The sequence below is a fragment of the Aulonocara sp. 'chitande type north' Nkhata Bay genome, linkage group LG7, assembly GCF_057382095.1.
Source record: "Aulonocara sp. 'chitande type north' Nkhata Bay isolate Kocher_YH1m ecotype deep benthic linkage group LG7, A_spYH_male_GT1.1, whole genome shotgun sequence".
NCBI classification, from domain to species: Eukaryota; Metazoa; Chordata; class Actinopteri; order Cichliformes; family Cichlidae; genus Aulonocara; species Aulonocara sp. 'chitande type north' Nkhata Bay.
This window is the reverse complement of record NC_141350.1, coordinates 27,707,314-27,727,589: the sequence shown is the minus strand read 5'-3', so window position 1 is coordinate 27,727,589 and position 20,276 is coordinate 27,707,314. Positions and strand designations below refer to the sequence as shown.

General features: G+C 39.2%; 1 protein-coding gene across 3 annotated transcripts in view; it reads right to left on the bottom strand.

Annotated features, from left to right (window-relative positions):
* LOC147325318 (receptor-type tyrosine-protein phosphatase zeta-like) overlaps positions 1-20,276 on the bottom strand; it is a 96,450-nt gene that overhangs the window by 25,664 nt on the left and 50,510 nt on the right. For all 3 annotated transcript variants that reach the window (XR_015130310.1, XM_086299779.1, XM_086299780.1), the window contains exons 9-13: positions 18,967-19,151; positions 14,565-14,691; positions 11,730-11,770; positions 9,299-11,636; positions 4,693-4,831 (exon numbers count right to left, since the gene is read on the bottom strand). Coding sequence is in view for 2 of the 3 variants with exons in the window: in XM_086299779.1 (XP_086155905.1) it covers positions 4,693-4,831; positions 9,299-11,636; positions 11,730-11,770; positions 14,565-14,691; positions 18,967-19,151 (2,830 nt within the window). In the remaining variant the exon portion in view is untranslated. The remainder of the gene's footprint in view (positions 1-4,692; positions 4,832-9,298; positions 11,637-11,729; positions 11,771-14,564; positions 14,692-18,966; positions 19,152-20,276) is intronic.

Sequence of the window (20,276 nt, the reverse complement as noted above, 5' to 3'; positions counted from 1 at the left end):
CTTTGATTTTATTTATGTTCTTCTGTGTTTTACTTGCATCTATTTGAAAGAGTGAGTGTAAACACAAAAAATATTTTATTTTATGTGCTGGAATGTGCAGAAAATAGGTTTAAATGTTAAACTAATTTCTTCCAATCTGAGAATTTTGTATATAATTTAATTTTTGCTTGATGCATAAAGTTAAAAGATTAAAACTAATAAAACAAGTTTTAAAAGGGGACTTTTCCATTTGATTACATTTTGTATGATGGATTATGCAGAAAAAGTAGAATTGGGCTGAAAGATCTATCACTTTATCACCTATTCAGGTTCTAAGTCATGTTTTTAAAAAGTAACTAAGTAACTAATTACTTTTGAAAATAAGTAATCAGTAAAGTAACGGGTTTACTTTTGGGGGAAGTAATCAGTAATTAGTTAGAAAGTCTGTCTCCTCTACCTTTAGATTTTTGCGCAGTACTGTTAAAAAAATGTTTAGATGTATTATTTTATTTTGTGTGTGTTGATTATGTTCAAACATGGTGTTCATTATGGACAAATTGTGATTTGCAATAACAAAACACCACTGTGTTTCAGATGAGGAAGGCTGTGCATGCCAGTCACACTCCTCCAGGTTTTACTATCATTGCTTATATCAGGGTTAAAGTCTCCCAGTAGGACAACAGAGTAATGAGGTGTAGCAGCTTGAGCAGCCGTTTCAGGGACTCCAAGAAGGCTAAACTGTTGCTTGGACTTTTATGCCAAACAACAGTCAGTACCTGCTCCCCGACCCAAATGACCTGGGAACAAATCCTGTCCTCATTAAGCGGCGGAAGCCTAAATGCATTGGCAGCAATCCGAGGGGATACAACAACCCCTAGTCTCTTTGAGTGTTTATGTACAGAAGTGCTATATAAAAACCAGTCCATTTACCTTTTTTTTTTTTAAATTCAGTCCTGTCTGGCAGGTTTTGCAATTAGCATTATGATCTGAATCCAAAAATGTGCCAAACACATTTTGCTTTTCTAAGACGAGCTATCTAAATTCTCTATAGGCTCCTCTTCTTCATGTGTTTCTTTCATCGGTTTATTTATCATTTTCTATTAGTGTTATTTTATTTATTAGATTATATGTAATATAGTATATAGTATATTATGACCTTGTCTAAGTTGACAGGCAGCAGAAGAAAAAAAAATGGAAGGGGGCGAAAACAGGAAAAACATAATAAAAGTATAGAGTGCAAATAGAAATCTGATGCCAAATGCTGCACCTGTAAGAGAAGAAAAAACAAACAAAAAAAACCCAAACCCCATACAGCATCTAGAAGACAAAAATATAAAAATGCATAGTTAAATTAATCAACAGTTTTCTTGCGGTGCACACACGCATGTCTGGCGTTATTGAGGGTGGGTTGGGGGTGGTTCCTCTCCCTGCTCCTCCCAACTGGTCGTTGATTATCCCCCACCCCTCTTTCTTTCTGTCCCTTTTCTTCTTCAGTTCCTCCGCCTTCTCCTCTTGCCTTTCGGCAACCTGGCCTTCACCCACTGTCCACTCTGGCATAATACCCACACAGATAATAACACAATTTATAAAAACAAAACGATTAACCCCAGAGTCTACAGCGCTCGTCCTGGAAAAAGCAAATGTGTTTGGCACAACAAAGCATTCAGGCAATGATTCTGTCGCTAAACCTGCCTGACAGTACAGGTTAAAAACAAACAAGCAATTATATAGAGATTGACATATTTTAATGCAGAACATTTGCACTTCATTAAAAGTTTATTTTCACAGAATGTAGTATGACTACTTTTATCTAAGTATAGGATTTGGGATAGATACTTCTTCCACAACTGCAAAAAGTTTCATTCTAATTATATTAATATTTAATATTATAAATCATAATAATTTTACTAATAACCACAAATCTAACCACCTAGTAGAATTAGTTTTTAATATTTTTCTTGCTTTTATTATGAACACAATTATAAACTATGTATATAAATATATCAACTAATAAATATATAAACTTATCAAACTAAAATAATTTTAAAAAAGACAATTGTACAAGTATTTTGTACAAATATTTTAGCAGTGCAAACAGACAGATGCATAGCTTTTTCCCTTTGGTCTGCAAGTCCAGGGCAAGACACCAGATTTAAGGATCTACAACATGGTACATGGTAAAACTCGTTCTTACGTAGTGGACTGACATGACCGCAAAGTATGAAAACTTAGCCCACATAGCAAACAGCAGCTACAAGGATGGTGTGTAGTTTGACCCTTTAGGTTGCTACACAAAATCATAGTAAAAACCTTAACTGTTTTATCGGCCACTAATTCAGATCAGAAAATGAGCTACTTACTACTGTCGTGTTGTGTTGTAAAAAGACAGCACACCTTATTTGTTCACATTTTGGAAAATGTATTTAATTAAGAATGAAAGAATAAAAACTATTTTTCCTTTTCTTAGAAACTCATTATGATTTTTTTTTTTATCTTAAAAGGTGTGTGATAATGTAAACAGGAGTTCAGAGACTTCAGAACTTCTCTTTGAGTACTCTAGTTTTAATGATTTCTTTAGCAGTAATGTAATTTCCACTGCTACACTAGGATTTAATATTAGGGCTACTTTTCCTTTGGCTCCACCCTCCAATTAGTCAGTTGGTTAGAGCAATTAGGATTCAGCTTCGAGCACAGAGCTAACCGTAAGACCGTGAAGCGCACGCAAACGCAGTCTTGCATACCTGATTGCTTATTTCAACGCATGACTTCTGAGTTGTATGTGGGCATTATTGAATTTACACGAATTTAATTGCGCGAGTAGCGATTAGTACTCGTGCAATTAAATAATTTTTTTCTCCCGCATGACTTTTGACATACATATAACACCATAGAAACTACTTAATGCAATTATATTGATTATATACTGATATTGATTATAGTAACTTGTGAGAAGCTCAGATTAAATTAAGTAACTGAGCTGCAGCTTAGTAACAACCACATTAACAGATAATCACACACTCTAAACTGAAAACAGCTACTATCCACATCCCGTGAGATACTCAGGATGTAGGATAAATATTAATATTGTGCATATCCAAACCTTTAAAGACTGTTTAGCTATATCCTGATTTGCTGCACAACTCTCACCTTGCTGCAACTTTGTAGTCAATCGAAATCCTCTCACCCTGCTTCATCTCAAATGCACAGCAGCAGTGGCCAAATGAGCACCGTGTTGTGAGTTAGTGAAGGAGGACACAACAACAGGAGGATTAGTGCAGTCTGACCTCCTGCTGCTCGCCCTACAAGAAGCTGATACGATTCCTTCTATCCGACATAATCAGTCAGATGTCCTTTTCGATCCTGCAGCCCTCCCAGGACGCTCTCCTCTGAGTGATGCTCAGAGCACTGCAGCCAAAGCACATCCTTTATTAAGGATTAATCCTCCTGCTCTACAGATTATTACCAGTTTAGCACTGCTCAGTCTTAGGGATACAACAACAAGCTGATTGCCAAACAAGAGCAATATGTTTATCTTCAACATGGCAGCTGACAAATGTACTCTGTGAAAAATAACTAAAAATGTTTACACTGCATTTGACAGCGTGTCTTTGATTGGATTTCTGGAGCTGGGTATTTCACGGTCAGAAAGATTTTCAAGATTTGTTGTCAAAACAAGACAAAAAAAAAGTTTGGGGTTTGTGACGAGGAGAAAACAAAGCATGCAAACAAAAAACTATGACTATCCTTAAAGAACATTCAGTTTGCTTCATATTGAGCATTTCATATGTCTCCATAAATAAAGAAAAATGGCATCTCTGAAGGTTATCCAAAGTGAATCAACAGAGAGCTGCAGTAACAGATGAAAGGCTTCATTCAGCATGAACGGAAGGTATTATTTGTGAAGTGTGTGTATTTGCTCACCAAAACACAAATAAAAACACACAATATGATGCATGATCAAGATTGAGCCCATGTTTGAAGAGATTAGGTTTCCCAGAAAAATGTGAAAATCTTCTGGTTGATGTTGATCATCAGAAGATATATGTCACGTGTAGTTGGGTTAGAAGGCGGGCAGTGGAGATGGGGATTATGCATATGTGTTTTTAATAGATACTAGGAATATATTCTTAACACCTTTTAGAAAAAGAAAACGTGACAAAAATCATGAAATTATTGGAGGAGGATTTGGATTAGACAATAAGTCGGATGCTAAATGTGCTAGCGTTTTTCAGTATTTTCAGTAAACAAAAATGCACTTTTGACATAAAACTGGTACAGGAAAAGGCTAAATGAACTTTTCAATCATTTCAAATGATATTCCAATGTCACGTATCTTCCTGATGTTAATCTTGTACCATACGTACAAGAATAATTGCATGATATTATTACCCACGATGGATGACCCTCCTATGGATAACAAGTTGTCTGGATCATTCTCACGTGGAGCACAATTTGGGTGGGAAGTGGTCTTCTATTGCACATCACCATGTTCATGGTAAATGCACAACAGGCTGCAGAAAAAAGCCTTTGTTTTAACCATATTGTTCACAACTCTCACTTACCTTTGGACTAAACCACCTGTGTAAATGTGTTAAAAGAATCTCACTACATAAAGTGTAAATTTTAAATAGATGGGGGATTATAAAATTGTATTATGTATCCTGCATGCATAAACTGTTTTCCATTATATGCAGATTTACCGGCAGTACCTACCGCCAGTAGACGAGAACACAGATGAGAGCAATCAGGCCGAGGACGGTGAGGGTGGAGATGACAGCCAAAGGAACCACAGCCTTCCTCTCTTGTTCCCTGATTGAACCAACTCTCGACTCGTGGCTGCTGTTACTAGCATCTGTAGAGAAATAACACCAAAAGAGTTGGCAGCTAAAAAAACGCTGCTGGAGAGCAGAAATAAAAGTCAAAACCCACCTACTTTTTAGATAAAGGCTCAAGAAGTATAATAAAATTGGTCAACAGAGCCACAAACACTATATGCCAGTGGCATACAAACCCAGTCAGGGTCATATTTTAAACGTGTCAGTTTAAACTGGATATAGTTAACTTTTAGTTACAAAAAAGTCATTATAGTCATGGTATTTTTATACATTTAAATTGTAAGTATTAGGTGAAACAAAAGGTAGAATATGGCTATTTCAAACATGTTTTTCACTATTTAACCAGCTTTTCCTTTGTTTTTGTTTTTTTGTGACAGTCAGCAAATGAATTTAAATTTTTGCTTATTTTGCCTGAAATGTAACCACAGGGTCAAAGTCAATCTAGAATCAATGGAAATAATGCAAAAGAAAGTATAAAAATATTGGTCCCATGTAGAATCCAAAATGTAGTCTCTAAAGCCACCATATTTCTGACCTCCTATCCATAAAATATATATAAAAGATGGTCGTACACTGATTAGTGAATTTATAGTAAATTTATGTTGTGAAACCTTAAATAGAGCATTGTTGCTCTTGCCGGTGGTGGCAGTGTCCGGCAGCCTCGCCTCTGTCAGTGCACCCCAGGGCAGCTGTGGCTACAATGTAGCTTGCCATCACCAGTGTGTGAATGTGTGTGTGAATGGGTGAATGACTGGTTGTGTAAAGCGCTTTGGGGTCCTTAGGGACTAGTAAAGTGCTATACAAATACAGGCCATTTTTGCTTTGGGTTTTTTGTAAACCTGTTAAAATTTAAGTCTATAACCTGCCTTCAGACTTTACTGCATTTTCAGCAAATCTGTATATCTTTACACAGATTATTGTATTTATAGAATACACTGATAAAGCATAGGACCACAAATGTAACACTATCGACTGCCAATCCAAAAATAACGTCCTCTGCTTGCTTGCTAACTGCTCTTTCATTTTCAAAATATATTACAGCCCACAGATTTAGACATATTTAGTCAAGCAAATCATAATTTTATCAATCAGGTCTTGTCAACAAACTGTACTTACTCTCCCACTTGGTTCAATTGAACAACTTTGCCTGAAGTATATTTGAAACTTTGAGCATATAAGCATGGAACATTTAAAAGTAGAGGAAAGAAAATAGGAAAACAACCATAGATGGTCCAATGTAAAAGAAAGAATTAAAAATCAGCATCAAAAGGGTTTTCTGATGTCACATTTGCAAAACTTCAATATGAGACCTCCAAGAATAATAAAACAAGCTTTCCTTTCTCTTGTGGGGTTGTATCGACTTTTTTCATTGTACTTAAATTACTTAAGTGAATACATAAGTAATTTATTTATTTATTTATATGTTAGAGCAGCGGTCCCCAACCATTTTTGCACCACGGACCAGTTTACGTGTGACAATATTTTCATGGACTGGCCTTTAAGGTGCCGCGGATAAATACAACAAAACAAAACCAGTACCAAAAAAAAAAGAGATTTATTTATAACACACGGGAAAAGACCCAGGAAAACCAAGTTAACGATAAAAACGATAAAGAAAATAAGGATAAAAACCAATGAAAACCCTGAAAAGCGTAAATTTCCCACCCAAGCCTCAACCCTCGCGGCCCGGTACCAAACGACTCATGGACCAGTACCGGTCCGTGGCCCAGGGGACGGGGACCGCTGCATTAGAGCACGTAGCAAAATGGTAATACAGCATCGTAGGTTACACAGATTTCTTTGCACTGTGCTCTTCTGTTTCCAGGTGTTAGGTATTATTTTTGTGAGCTTTCACTAATTATTTTTAATGATATATGAAAAATACCCACAGTGCATCTTTCCTGTAAAAGTGGATAGAAATGTACGCTGTGGAAGACCTAAACAACATTTCACTCAACTGAAACATGATTCAAATGGAAATTTCACATCTGATTAATTAAACACAAGTTGTGGACCAACTTCCAAACTTGTTGCAAAATAAATTATTATCAAAAATAATTAGAACTTATAGTACTATCCCTTTGTACTTCATCATCTTGGCAGGTAACACATACAAATTTAATGGTGACCCCAAAAACGTGAAGAATAATTAATAATTTGAAGACTTACAAGAAAAAAAAGAAGCAAATAAAATGTAACTGAGCTCTTCTTGGCTTACTCAAAGTGTTTATGAAACAACGTTGGACATTCTCATACCTCTAATATCTATTTTAGAATAAAAAAACACATTTATATCTCAAAACACAATGCTCTCCCTCATTCAAAATTGACTAATGTGCTGTACAAATACAAAATTCATCACGATAAAAACACCTGCCAAACCATTTGAAACACAGGGAGGCACAAAAGCCTTTAATGAAAAGTCCATCACTGATTCCTCAAAGTACATAACCTATAATGGCTGAACCTGAGGTCACTCAGCAGCTCCCCTTACCTCAACTGGTCGCAGCAGATGGCTGCCCCTCCCTGAGCCTGGCTCTGCGGGAGGTTTCTTCCTGTTAAAAGGGAGTTTTTCCTTCTCACTGTTGCCAAAGCACTTGCATTTGTCTGTTATATTATTGTACGATTTACCTTAAAATATAAAAGTGCCTTGAGGTGACTGTTGTTGTAATTTGGTGTTGTATAAATAAAATTGAATTCAATTTAGCCGCTAAACCATCCTTTCTGACAGCCTGTAAAAACAACAATAGTGTGAACTACACATGACTGAAAAGCTGTTTGCTAGACCTTTTCTGCACAGACTGACCCTGTACTGTCATGAATGAGTGGGTCAGACCTGTTAACCAGCTCATATCGAGTTTGTGGTGCGCTTTAAAAGTAAAACCAATTCATCCAATAATTCATCCAGCACACCTTTTTATGCCGGTTTTAAACCTTGGACTAATTACTAGAGGATGAAAAATATTAGTCAATTCAATGAGGAAATTGAAATAGAAGACTCAACTCAAAAAATTAAAAATCAAATCAAATCAAATATGTGACTTAAGGAACCAACAGTCTTAAAACCCCCTCTTAACAAATATAAATAAAAAGGTTGGAGGTTTCCCCCTAACATATATTTAGCTACCAGGCAGGCTTTATTTTTAATTTATCTGAAAGAAAAGTCAAGGCAATGTTCAATACACATCATACAACACAGATCAGTTGACCTCAAATTACCTCTAAAAAAATAAAATAAAAGGAGTGACCCACTACTTTTCTTTTCCATTTGCAAACATTTGGCCTTTGTTGTTATTAGTGCAGTAACACACCAAGACCTTCTACAACAAGACCATGTGAATACTTTTTTTTTTTTAAATCATAAAATTTTGGTATTTTCAAGGACACTTTGACGAACAAAGCTTTATGGATGAAAATCTTAAAAAAAAGAAAAATCCAACCAAGAAAAAAAAAGATATTTTAAGTTTTTTAAAGAATTATTATTATTATTATGCAACTTTGAAGTAACAGGGATATTAATTATGATATTACCCACCTGCAGCAAGATTTTAATAAGATCAATGTGAATTTCATTTAAATAAACTAAAAATCAAAGCCTGCCAGGAAGGGAAAAAATCTTTCTCTGTTATTTATTACTTGATTTACTTTGTAAATACTACAACTTTAAATCACTTTTCACTCATATTTACAACCTATACATAGCACAGCTGAGACAATATAAAGATAATATAGATATGTGAACCACTTTGAAAATCAAAACAGCTCTGCTGCCCTCTGGTGCCCATGTCAAGCAACATTTGAAAAGGCATTTCAGTGTTTAGGGTTTTTGAGCATCACTAAACCTTGATGACCAAAGCTAGACCACATGTCATCTTTTTTTTTTTTTTTTTAAATTACAGTAATAATTTTGGTTGTTGTCAGGATATTCTTTAACTTTCTGTCTCTATCTCATGATAGTGTGGCCTCTTTAAAAGGTTTTATTCTGTCATCAAATGTAGTGCAGCGTTTAGGGCTCCTGCATTTTCGCATCTTCTTCTTTATTAGTGGCCATGAATATCTTACTGCCTCACATGTCATCAGAGAGGCTCCATTAGAATTATATTAAATAAGAAAAATACTTCACATGGAAGTGGAGCTATTTACATCCCTGATATGCAGTTTGAAAAAACAACAATATATGGCTGGATGCAATCCATTAAGATAAATATATCTGAAATTATAGTGAAGAATGTGATGAAAGGTTCATAATAGTTAAGGGGCCTGTATAGTTAAGTGAATTTTCTTTATTTTGATTTAACAGACTGAAATTATAAATGACGTTTTCTTTTTCTTCTCTTACAAATGAAGAGAAGTAGATTAGTCTTTTGGATGTTCAAAATTCTTTCTAACAAAGCATGTGTTTCCTAGTTTCCAGGGCAAAATTGCAAATGCAGTGAAGTTTTTGTCCCCCGCACACTGGCAGCTTTTTTTTTGTTTTGTTTTACCTGCTACTGGCTCCTCTTCTGTCAACTCCCTTTCTGTGTGCTCAGAGATACTGAAGTCAGAAGATGTCTCGTTGTCGTAGAGGCTTTCACTCTGCCCTGAGCTGCTCCCCTCCTCCCTACCTAGCGACCAATGTGAAGCAGAGGTTACTGCTTCCGTTGTCGTGTCTCCTACCTCGAAGCCCAATGCATTGCTACTCTCACTTTCAAAATAAAATGCTGAGGAGTGTTCATCCAGATCGTCTGGGTTCTGGCCAGCCTCTGAGGAGCTAGATGGGGAAGCACTGCTAATAACGTTCATCGAGTAAGGGAGCATGCTCTCCCCAGAGGTTGAAGTTTGAACCATGTCCCACTCCTGATCTATGCCCTCCTGGGAGTCGGGGAACAGGCCTGAGCCAGATGCACTGGTACTGGTGTCTATCACCTGTCCCTCTGAAGCGAGAGTGGTGGGGGAGGCTGTGGGTGAAGGAGTTAGCACAGATGATACAGAGAACCAGGATTCCATGATGGCAGATGCTGTGGCTGCAACAGAAATTGGCAGGTCACTTTGGGTGGCTTGGAGAACCTGGGAGTGTGAAGAAGATGATGAAGGCAAGATAGCACTACGGGATGACAGTGGCTGACCTAAGGACAGACCATCAGAGCCCACCACAGATAAAGAGTGTAGAAAATTGTCAAAGTCAACATGAGTGGCTGAAAGGAAGCCCAAACTTGAGTAAAGCTCTAAACTTATAGAGTCCCAGGCTGAGGAGGACAATTCAACATTTAACAAATGCAACCAAGGGGAGGATGCTGATGGCTCCAAAGAGCAGTCACACAGGGCATGCACATCGCTAACTAATGGAAACCTGTCACCACTGCCCTCTTTGAGAAAAGTCTCTATTGTTTTCCCTGTGGCATATCTTGAATTGTCAAAAACAGATGAGAAAGAACTAGATAATCCCAGGGTAGGGTCAAAAAGGAAGCGGTTACTAGACAGATGAACCGAAGGTTCTAGGGTGGGGATGACAGACAGAGATGCTGCTGAGAGAGACTGATCCCAGGAAGATTCAGAGAGCTTGGTGGTGAAAACAATAGCAGACGGGTCTAGAAGTGCTTGGAGTGGAGGTGTACTGCTAAATACTGAGGGATTACTTGAAGATCCAGACAACACATCATCATTGCTATCAGTATCATCAAACCCAACACCATGAAAGACAGGGTCAGTCGCCCAACCAGACAGGGAGTGTGAGGGGTGAGGGAGGTAAGGCAGGGTAGAGGCAGATAGCGTGAAGACTGAAGCCTGGGAAACTGGGTCTTTGACAGGTGACAGGGATGTAGCAGTAAGCTGTGAGTCCAAGGGAGACAATACAGGCCAAGAGGAGGTAGGATCATGCAAGCAGGTGGAAGAGGCACAGCTGGAATCCACGGCGTCACACAAAGGAGAGGAGGTGAAGGAGGAGGAAGTTGAGGGGAACACAAATAGGCTCTCACCATTGGACAGTGGCTTTGTGGTCTGCACGAGAATGCGGCTTAATTGGACAGATGTTTTGGTAGGTGAAGAGGAAGGTTTGGAAGTTGAGCTTTCTGTCTGGATCTCTGGAATACCTCTGGGCTTAGTAGAAAGACTTCTATCAGTGGTGTTGTCTTTGTTTGTTGGGTGTGCCAAACGTGGATCAGTCTTGGTTTGGATGAAGGATGTAGAAGACGACGTTGTGCTGCTCACATTACTTATATGAGACATGACATTGGTTGCAGTGTTGCCTGATTGAGAAACATTACCTTCTTTGGTCTTTGCACTGGTAATTGTAGGAGTAGTGGTAGTTACTTTTCCAGAATAATCTTGTTGACTTAATCCTCTATTAATGTAATCAGCCTTTGAAGTGGTGACTGTGGGAGCAGTGGTACTTATACCTCCCTTTATTTTGCCTTTTCCGTTTAGGGTAATGCCTCCATGAACACCATCTATTTTTATCGTGCGGTGTAAAGGAGCAGTGGTGGTATAAAGTGAGTTTTCTTTGGTTGTTTTGGTTAAATTAAACAGAGCATTGGCATTGAAGTTAGCTCTTCCCTTTGTTTCTGGTGGCAGGGTCATTTCTGGTGACCACATGGAGGTACTATGTTGTTGCATCTCTTCAGAATTGCTCAACACTTGACCAGATTGAGTGGCTCTAAGAGGAGGAAGTGGATCCTTGGTAACTTTCCTGTGACCCGACTCTACTGTTGTAGTTCTAATAGTAGGCAAAAGCAAAAAAGGTGATTCAGAAGTTGTTGTCCTCTGCAAGTTTGTTGCACTCCAATCCAGATCGTGGTCCTTAGTTTGTCCTATTTCATCCCAGGTAAGATCTAGATCATACTTGACCTGTTGGTAAAAGTATGGTTTACAGACTTTGACAAGTAACAGTAATTCTACAATTAAACAATGAGATGGGGAAAATAGGATTTTTGTTTTTACCTCATTACTATATTCATAAGAAGCTGGATCCAGTGCATTTTCTAGAAAGGGAACAGAATGCAACATTAGTCATATACAATGCAAACAAGAACTAGAATAAATCACTTAATTTCAAAATAACTCTAGCTTAAATTTTCTTCAGGATGGCTTTAAGTTTCCTTCAACTTATATTCATGTTATTTTTAATTTCCAGAATTAAAAACAATGTTCAAAGAAAGAAAATGCTGAAAAAGCAGAAATAGGTAACAAAGGTCATAACAAATTGGAAACACAGACGAAAACATCTCAGACAAGAACAGGTAAGCTCCTGGACAATTAATCCTTTCATTTAGTTTTGTTATTCTAGGACCAATAATCAGAATGGGAATGTGTCACTCGGGATAGAAAAAAGGACAATACAAAAAACCATATGGAGAAAATGAAAAAGAGGAGGATTATTCAGACAACTACATGTGATAAAATGACAATTTATGAAAAAAACAAATGGTGACAACATATCGGGTACCTGCATGCAGGAATTATCCCCAAAAGACACAAACACATGAAGCATTTGCAACTTGTAGTTTTTCCTGTTTCATTCTTATAAAACTAGACAAGTTACAGAAAGGAATCTGAACAAAAAGCTTTCAAGTTACTTCTTTAACTCCGATTGTCTCAAACTTTTGTTTTCAGACTGGATCCACCTGTTCCCTAAGAGGAATAAAACAAACTCATAAGGAGAGTTATCTGCTAATGCTGCACAAGCTGACTGAACTTAGAGACAGCACACAGTGGGGATTTAAGGGGGCAGGTGTGTAAATGGTGGGCTAGTGGCTCTTACCTGTTTGAAGCTAAATGACACACCACAAGGACCAGATCAGACTTGTTTGAGAAGCATGAAGTGAGGTTTTACAAGTTTAAAGAAACAGGCTTGATGGAGAAGACTCAGGGAAATGATATGTGTGTTAACTTTATCAACATTAGCACCATGGCATTTACAAATGAAATACATATCAGTATTTTTTCCTAGAACACATATCATCATTATAGATCATAAATAACACTTTTGCAAATTTCTGTATAGGAATTGTATTTTGAACGTACTTCATTTGGTGATCATAAAATTCCTACTATAATCATGTATGGTTTGCTCTCAGGAGCTCAGTGAATTCCAGTGTGGTAGCATGATAGGACCTGCGCAACCAGTCCAGTAATAAAGTTATGCTATACACTTTACTCGGTCTGAAATATTTTTTCAATTTTAAAAGTGACTAATTTTAAAGGTGAGTAAAACGTTGCCTTGTTAGTTATTCCTCACAGTCTTGTAAATGCTATAATCAATTCAGTTTTATTCATATAGTGCCAAATCACAGCAACAGTTGCCTCAAGGCACTTTACAAGGTAGAGACCCTACAATATAATTGAAAATAAGGTAATGCTACTTAAATATAAGTAGCTGTCACATCAGAATCGCTCCATTTCCTAATTTCAGAGAGTCTTCTTTATACCTGAAAATAAGGTAATGCTACTTAAATATAAGTAGTAATCTACTTATATTTAAGGTGTTTTTAAGATGTCGATTTCTATGTTTTTTTGTGACAGAACTATTTCTAGGCAGCTATGACTGCCAGAATGTTAGCATGTATCCAAAACCCAAGTTAGGAAAAATTCACTTATGTAAATCTAATGAATATTGAAGAATATTACAATAAGATACAGGATAATAGGATACTTCATCTTTTTGATTGTAAGAACACATATCGGTTTATTTATTATTAAGTTCAGCTGAAATACAAAGTCACTATAACTGCCAATCCAGTCCTCACTAAACAAAAGGCTGCAAAAACAAAAGGTTTGGGAAGCAGAACAGATGCCATGTGAATGTGGATGACAGCAAAACAAAGATGGCAGCTTTGCAACACTAAAAATGACTCTTTAAACCAAGTATATTGTTTAACTCTAAATACAGGAAGAGTATATTTTAAGAATCTAAAGAAACAGTTAAAAACACAGAAAAGATGAAACATGTTTTTGTGTGTTAAATCAAATGTAGTCAGTTACATGTGTACAACCATAGGGAAGGTAAAATGGGTAGGGTGAAAAGGAGATGAGGAAAAACACAAGAAATATTTATTCAGGATTTAGGGGAGGACAGATATTTGGGATAAATTGTTTACAAAGAAAATGTGTAAGAAACCAAAAAAGTTAATTAATTGCACCCTAATGATCATATTTCAGTAACAATTTAGTTAGTTTGAAGGGCTGAAGCAGTTTTTCCTCAGCTTCAGGTCTTTGTGTTAAGTAAGGTTAAACAAAACCCTTTTAGACGGAAAAAAGAAATTCTCTAGCCTCAACCAAAACCAGATGTTTCCGTTACAAAAGTGACCTTGTTAGTGTGTGGTAATTTATAAGCTTTTATCTTCTAATGCAGTTTATTCCATTTATGACCATAAAACAACAGAAAAATGTAAAGAGAGAATAGCAAAAGAAAATGATGAAAATAAAAAAAAACCAATAAAATGCCATAGTAAATAAAAATGTTGAATGAAATAAAAAATGCATCCACGTTATTAGATTAAATTTAAATTATTAATTATTAATAATATGTAAAAGTGACTGGAATATATTTAAAATATGGTTAAATGATGACTTAGTAACAGTAATGTGACCAATAACATTACTAAGTGTTAACCAATTATTTTGCACTTTGTAAAGGTTCAATACAAATTAATTTTATAATATACAGGTTTGGCTATCTTGCAGGTTTGTCACAAAGTCACAATTTGCACTAGCCTTACTATTTCACAATTAATAGATTTTGTGGTTATGCCTGGTGATGGGCACGCTTGCTCTTACCAGGGTTGTCAATGGGCATGACAACCATCAATGGGTTGCTTGAACGTCCGTACAGACCATTGGAGCACACCGCCACAACCTGGATCATATAACTGGTGTTGGCCAAGAGGTCATCAAGTATCGCACCCTGGTGAAAGAATATCACATCAGTGCCAAGATTACCTACTTCCATTCTCTACAGTCATTTGCATGTCTTTATTTCACTCACAAGGAGTTAAACCATGGTCAAAGTACAGTGTACAAGTGAATGTTACAGCTATCCTAAAACTAGGCTCGTGCCCGGTACCAAACGACTCATGGTCCGGTACCGGTGCGTGGCCCAGGGGTTGGGGACCGCTGTTGTAGACAAATTCCTATACATATTTCTTAGATATTTTGATCCATATTGACATGACAGCATCATGCAGCTGCCACAGATTTGTTGGCTCTTTATACATGGCAGGTATCGAGAGCTTTCATGTTGTTAACCAAATTGGGATTTTTGCCATCCAAATTTTGCAGCAGAAATCTACATTTATTAGACCAAACATCATTCTTCCAGGCTGTTGCTGTCCTACTTTGGTGATCCCCTACAAGTTATAGCCTCAGGTTCCTGTTCTTAGCTGACAGCAGCAACTATTGTCGCCTTCTTCTGTTGCTGCTGTAACACATCTTCTTCACAGTTCAACGTGCTGTACTCTTAAGCATACCTTGGTTATAACCAGTAGATATCTAAATTACTGTTGCCATCCTATCAGCTCAAAGCATTCTAGCCATTCTCCTCTGACCTCTGGCATTAACAGCATTTTCACCCAAACACATGCCATTCTCTGGATATTTTCTGTTTTGAGAAAATGTTCATCTTTTGCAATGTGATTTGGTTGACTAGATATTTGCATTATCTAGCAGTTCAACGGGTGCACCTAACAAAGTGTCTAATGAGTGTAAGTAAGCATCCTTACCTCATCACCTAATGATATTAATGCTGAAAATTTTCTGTGTCCGAGACTTATTTAATTTGCTACCTTGCGATTAAACACCACAGAAGTTGTTGCAGACATTCATCATTTGGCAAAAAAGACATTTTACTTTTGGCAAGTATCTTGCACATATTGTGGAAGTGTCATAAAACTTTTATTTCAACACAAAGTTTATTGTCTAACATAAAATCCAGGGCGACACTTTTGGGTTGGCCTACAGGTGAACTTCAACATACTCCCTAGACTATGAAATAACAATATGGCTAAGAATTATTTACCATTAAAGCCACACCAAAAACATTGAGCAGCCTAGTGAACACCTTTTTGAGAAGACAGTTTTTAGTAGTAGTAAGCAGTGCACAGTTCTTAGAGGTTCGGTGATTATCATTTGTGCAACAGCTGCTTATTCAGGCTTTACAGAGGTCAATGGTTAATATAATTGGCGAAAATATCACCCCTCTGTGAATTGCTACCTTAACGTGGTGGACGGGGTTTGTGTGTTCCAGGGATTCCAGGGGCTATGTTGTCCCCCTTGGTAGTGTCTCCCATGGCAAATTGGTCCTGGGTAAGGGACCAAACAATGAGGAATTCAAAAGACCCCCATGAGTATAAGTCACCGGTCGTAGCAGATGCCCGCCCCTCCCTGAGCCTGGTTCTGCCGGAGGTTTCTTCCTGTTAAAAGGGAGTTTTTCCTTCCCACTGTCGCCAAAGTGCTTGCTCATAGGGGGTCATATGATTGTTGGGTTTTTCTCTGTATGTATTATTGTAGGATCTACTGTACAATATAAAGCGCCTTGAGGCGACTGTTGTTGTGATTTGGCGCTATATAAATAAAACTGAATTGAATCGAATAAGTCCAAGGGAACAGTTCACCCTTCCAGGGCCCCTCACTGGAGCCAGGCCCGGGGAGGGTGCCCAATGGCATCCATGGGGCACAGCCAGGCACAGTTCGAAAAAGGGACATGGCCTCCTGCAGGCCCACTACCCACAGAAGGTGCCATAGGTGTCGGGTACAATGTGCTTTGGGTGGCGGCCAGGAGCAGAGGCCCTGTCGGACCAAACCCTGACTACCAAAACTAGTGATTGGGACATGGAATGTCACCTCTCTGGTGTCTGGGTTAGTGCATGAGGTTGAGAGGTACCTGCTAGATATAGTCGGGCTCACCTCAATGCATGGCTTGGGGTCCTGGTGAGGGCCTAGACTCTATCTCAGTCTAGAGTTGCCCTTGCTGAGAGGCAGCAGACTGGGGTGGGTATTCTAGTATCCCCTCGGCTTGTTGCCTATACGTTGGGGTTTCTGGACAAGAGGGCTTGCACCCTGCACCTTCAGGTCAGAGGACAGGTCCTGACTGTCGTCTCCGCTTATGCGCAGTTTACTTCAAAGTACCCAGCCTTCTTGGAGTCCCTGGGTGCTTGAGAGTGCTCCACATGGGGACTGTTGTCCTACTGGGAGACTTCAACGCTCATGTAAGAAATGACAGTGAGACCTGGAGGGGGCGTGACTGGAAGGAATGGGCTCCCGGATCTGAACCTGAGCAGTGTTTTGTTACTGGACGCCTGTGCAAACCACAGTTGTAACAAACATTTTTGTAAACGATTTTGTAATCGTATCACCAGACTTGTGGAAATATTTTGGGTGAAGAGAGGGGCTGAGCTGATCACCACCTGGTGGTGAGTTGGATCAGGTAGTGGGGGGGAGGATGCTGGACAGACCTGACACACCAAAATGTATAATGAGGGTGAGCTGGGAACGCCTGGCAGAGGTCCAGTCTGCAAGATCTTCAACTCACACCTCAGGCAGAGCTTCAACAGCGTTCCAAGGGAGATTGGGGACATCGAGTCTGAATGGACCATGTTCAGCACCTCCACTGCTGAAGCCGCTGCACTGAGCTGCAGCTGTAAGGTGGTTGCTGCCTGTCGTGGTAGTAACCGCCGAACCAAATGTTGGGACACCAGAAGTGAAGGGAGCCACCAGGCTAAAGGAGGAGTCCTATTGGGCTTGGTTAGCTTTCGGGACGTCAGAGGCAGCTGATAGGTACTGACAGGCCAAGCAGAACGCGACTCAGGCAGTGACTAAAGCAAAAACCCAGTGTGAGAGGAGTTTGGAGAGGCCATGGAAAAGGAAGAAATTCTGGCAAACTGTCATGCGACGGATACTTAAGAAGGGTGTGCTCCAACTATAGGGGATCACACCCTCAGCCTCCTTGGGAAAGTCTATGCCATGGTGCTGGCGAGTCCGTCCTTTAGTTGAACCTCGGATACAGGAGGAACAATGCGGCTTTCGTCCTGGTCGTGGAACACTGGACCAGCTCTTTACCCTCTCAACGATACTTGAGGGTGCATGGGAGTTTGCCCAACCAGTCTACATATATTTTGTGGACTTGGAGAAGGCATTCAACCATGTCCTTCAGAGTGTTCTGTGGGAGGTGCTTCAGGAGTATGGGATGTCTGACCCATTGCAACAGGCCCTTTTTTATGGAGAGAATTTCTAGAAGTAGCCAAGTGGAGGGAGGCTTTCACTTGGGTGGTCTCAGAATCTCATCTCTGCTTTTTGCAGATGATGCGGTTCTGTTAGCCTTAATGTATGATGGCCTCCAGCTCGCACTGGAACAGCTTGCAGTAGAGTGTGAAGCAGTGGAAATGAGAATCAGCACCTCCAAATCTGAGGCCATGGCCCTCAGCCGGAAAAGGGTGAATTGCCCACTTCGGGTCAGGGACAACTTCCTACCCCAAGTGAATTAAACTAAAATCTCGGGGTCTTGTTCACAAGTGATGAGGGAGTGAGAGATTAACAGGTGGATTGGTGCTGCGGCTGCAGTGATGCGGACGCTGTACTGGTCTGTTATGGTGAAGATAGAGCTGAATGTAAAAACGAAGCTCTCAATTTACTGGTTGATCCACGTCCCTACCCTCATCTACAGTCACAAGCTGTGGGTAGTGCGGATACTAGCAGCACAAATGGGCTTCCTCCAAAGGTTGGCTGGCCTTTCCCTTAGAGATAGGGTGAGGAGTTCAGCCATCTGGGAAGGACTAAGAGTAGACCCACTGCTCCTCCACAATGAAAGGAGCCAGTTGAGATGGTTTGGGCATCTGACAAGAATGCCTCTTGGGCGCATCCTGGGCGAGGTGTTCCAGGTATGCCCCACTGGGAGGAGGCCCCGGGGCAGACCCAGGACACGCTGGAGAGATTATATCTCTCGGTTGGCCTGGGAATGCCTTGGTGTTCCCTTGGACAAGCTGGAGGAGGTGGTAGGGGAGAGGGAGGTCTGGGCTTCTCTGCCTTGTCTGGCCCCCCATGACCCGGCCCCTGATCAGTGGAAGAAGATGGATGGATGGATGGATGGATGGATGGATGGATGGATGGATGGATGGACAGATGGCAAATATCACAAAATTTAAGAGAAAATGTTTTTTATATTATGAACTGTTGGTTGCTTTCTCACCACATCCTGGTCTCCGTCAGTCAGATATTCAGATGAGACAGCATTCTCTGTACTAGCTAGTCTGTAGTTGACTGAGTACTTGTCGATGCTGGAGTCATACACTGCCCGTGGCCTTTCCCATGTCACCAGCAGGCTGCTAAGGTTGTGTGGTGCCACCTGGATGTTCTCCGGTTCTGAACTGCAGACTGAAACACACAGATAAAAACCTCTCTTTTTAAAAATATGCTGTGATGCACTCTTTTAAACCCACGAGTTCTGCAGATGGTTTACAGCTTACATTTCCTCAGTCATTTCAGATCCTGATAAAATAAATAAATAAATAAATGTACTCATTACAGTGTGGCTGGCTTGGTATTATTGATTGTCACATTCTACAGTGTATATTCCATTTTTGCCTGCACTTTTGGACACAAATTCAAATACAGGAACCAAAACTCTAACCAAAACTAAGATCTACCTTGACTTTATTTTCTATTATAGTAACTTTTATTATTTCAGTAGCCTTTATGTAAATTTGATGAACAGGGGAACACTGGATACATTATCATGTATGATTGACTACATTAAAAAGAAGAAAGAGTCAATTAAAAGGAAAATATTACATTTTATGATTTTGCTTTTAAAATTGTCCGGATCCTCAATGCAGGTTATCACATCACATTATGTTTTATAGCTTGTTCTTTTGAAGCAACTCAGTGGTGAAATGTGTTCAATGCTTGTTTGCTGATTAGGAAAATTACACAAAAAACTACAAAGCTGAATTTCATAAAACTGAAATTGTGCTCTTCAATATAAAATTGAAGAGCATAATCAAGAATTAATTCAATTTAGATGTGAAGCCATAGTTATACCTTTAAAATTGACTTTGGTGGGCCATAAACTGTCCTAGCGCCCATCATGATGTGCCTTTATTTGTTTATTGATTTATTTGTTACTGCCTTGAGGTGACTGCTGTTGCGATGTGGCGCTGTATATATAAAATTTAATTAAATTGAACTGAATTATTAACTACCGGTAAGTAAGCAATGGATGAGTAACGTGAATTGTGGTTGTTGAAATGGCTCCTGTCTGTGTTTGTAAGTATGATTCTGGGTCAGAGGTGAGATTAGTAGTGCAGAGACAATGCAGATGACTGACACTATGAAGTCTGGGATTAACACAGATTAAAGCAGGCTGAGGATTGGCGGTGACAGACAGAAAACTCTATCCAATCATTCGCAAATTTCCTTTTCCACTGGATCTCAGCTAGGCTCAGTGCTCTAACCAGTCTGAACTCTGTTCACTGAGGGATCAAAGTGAAAATCCTGATA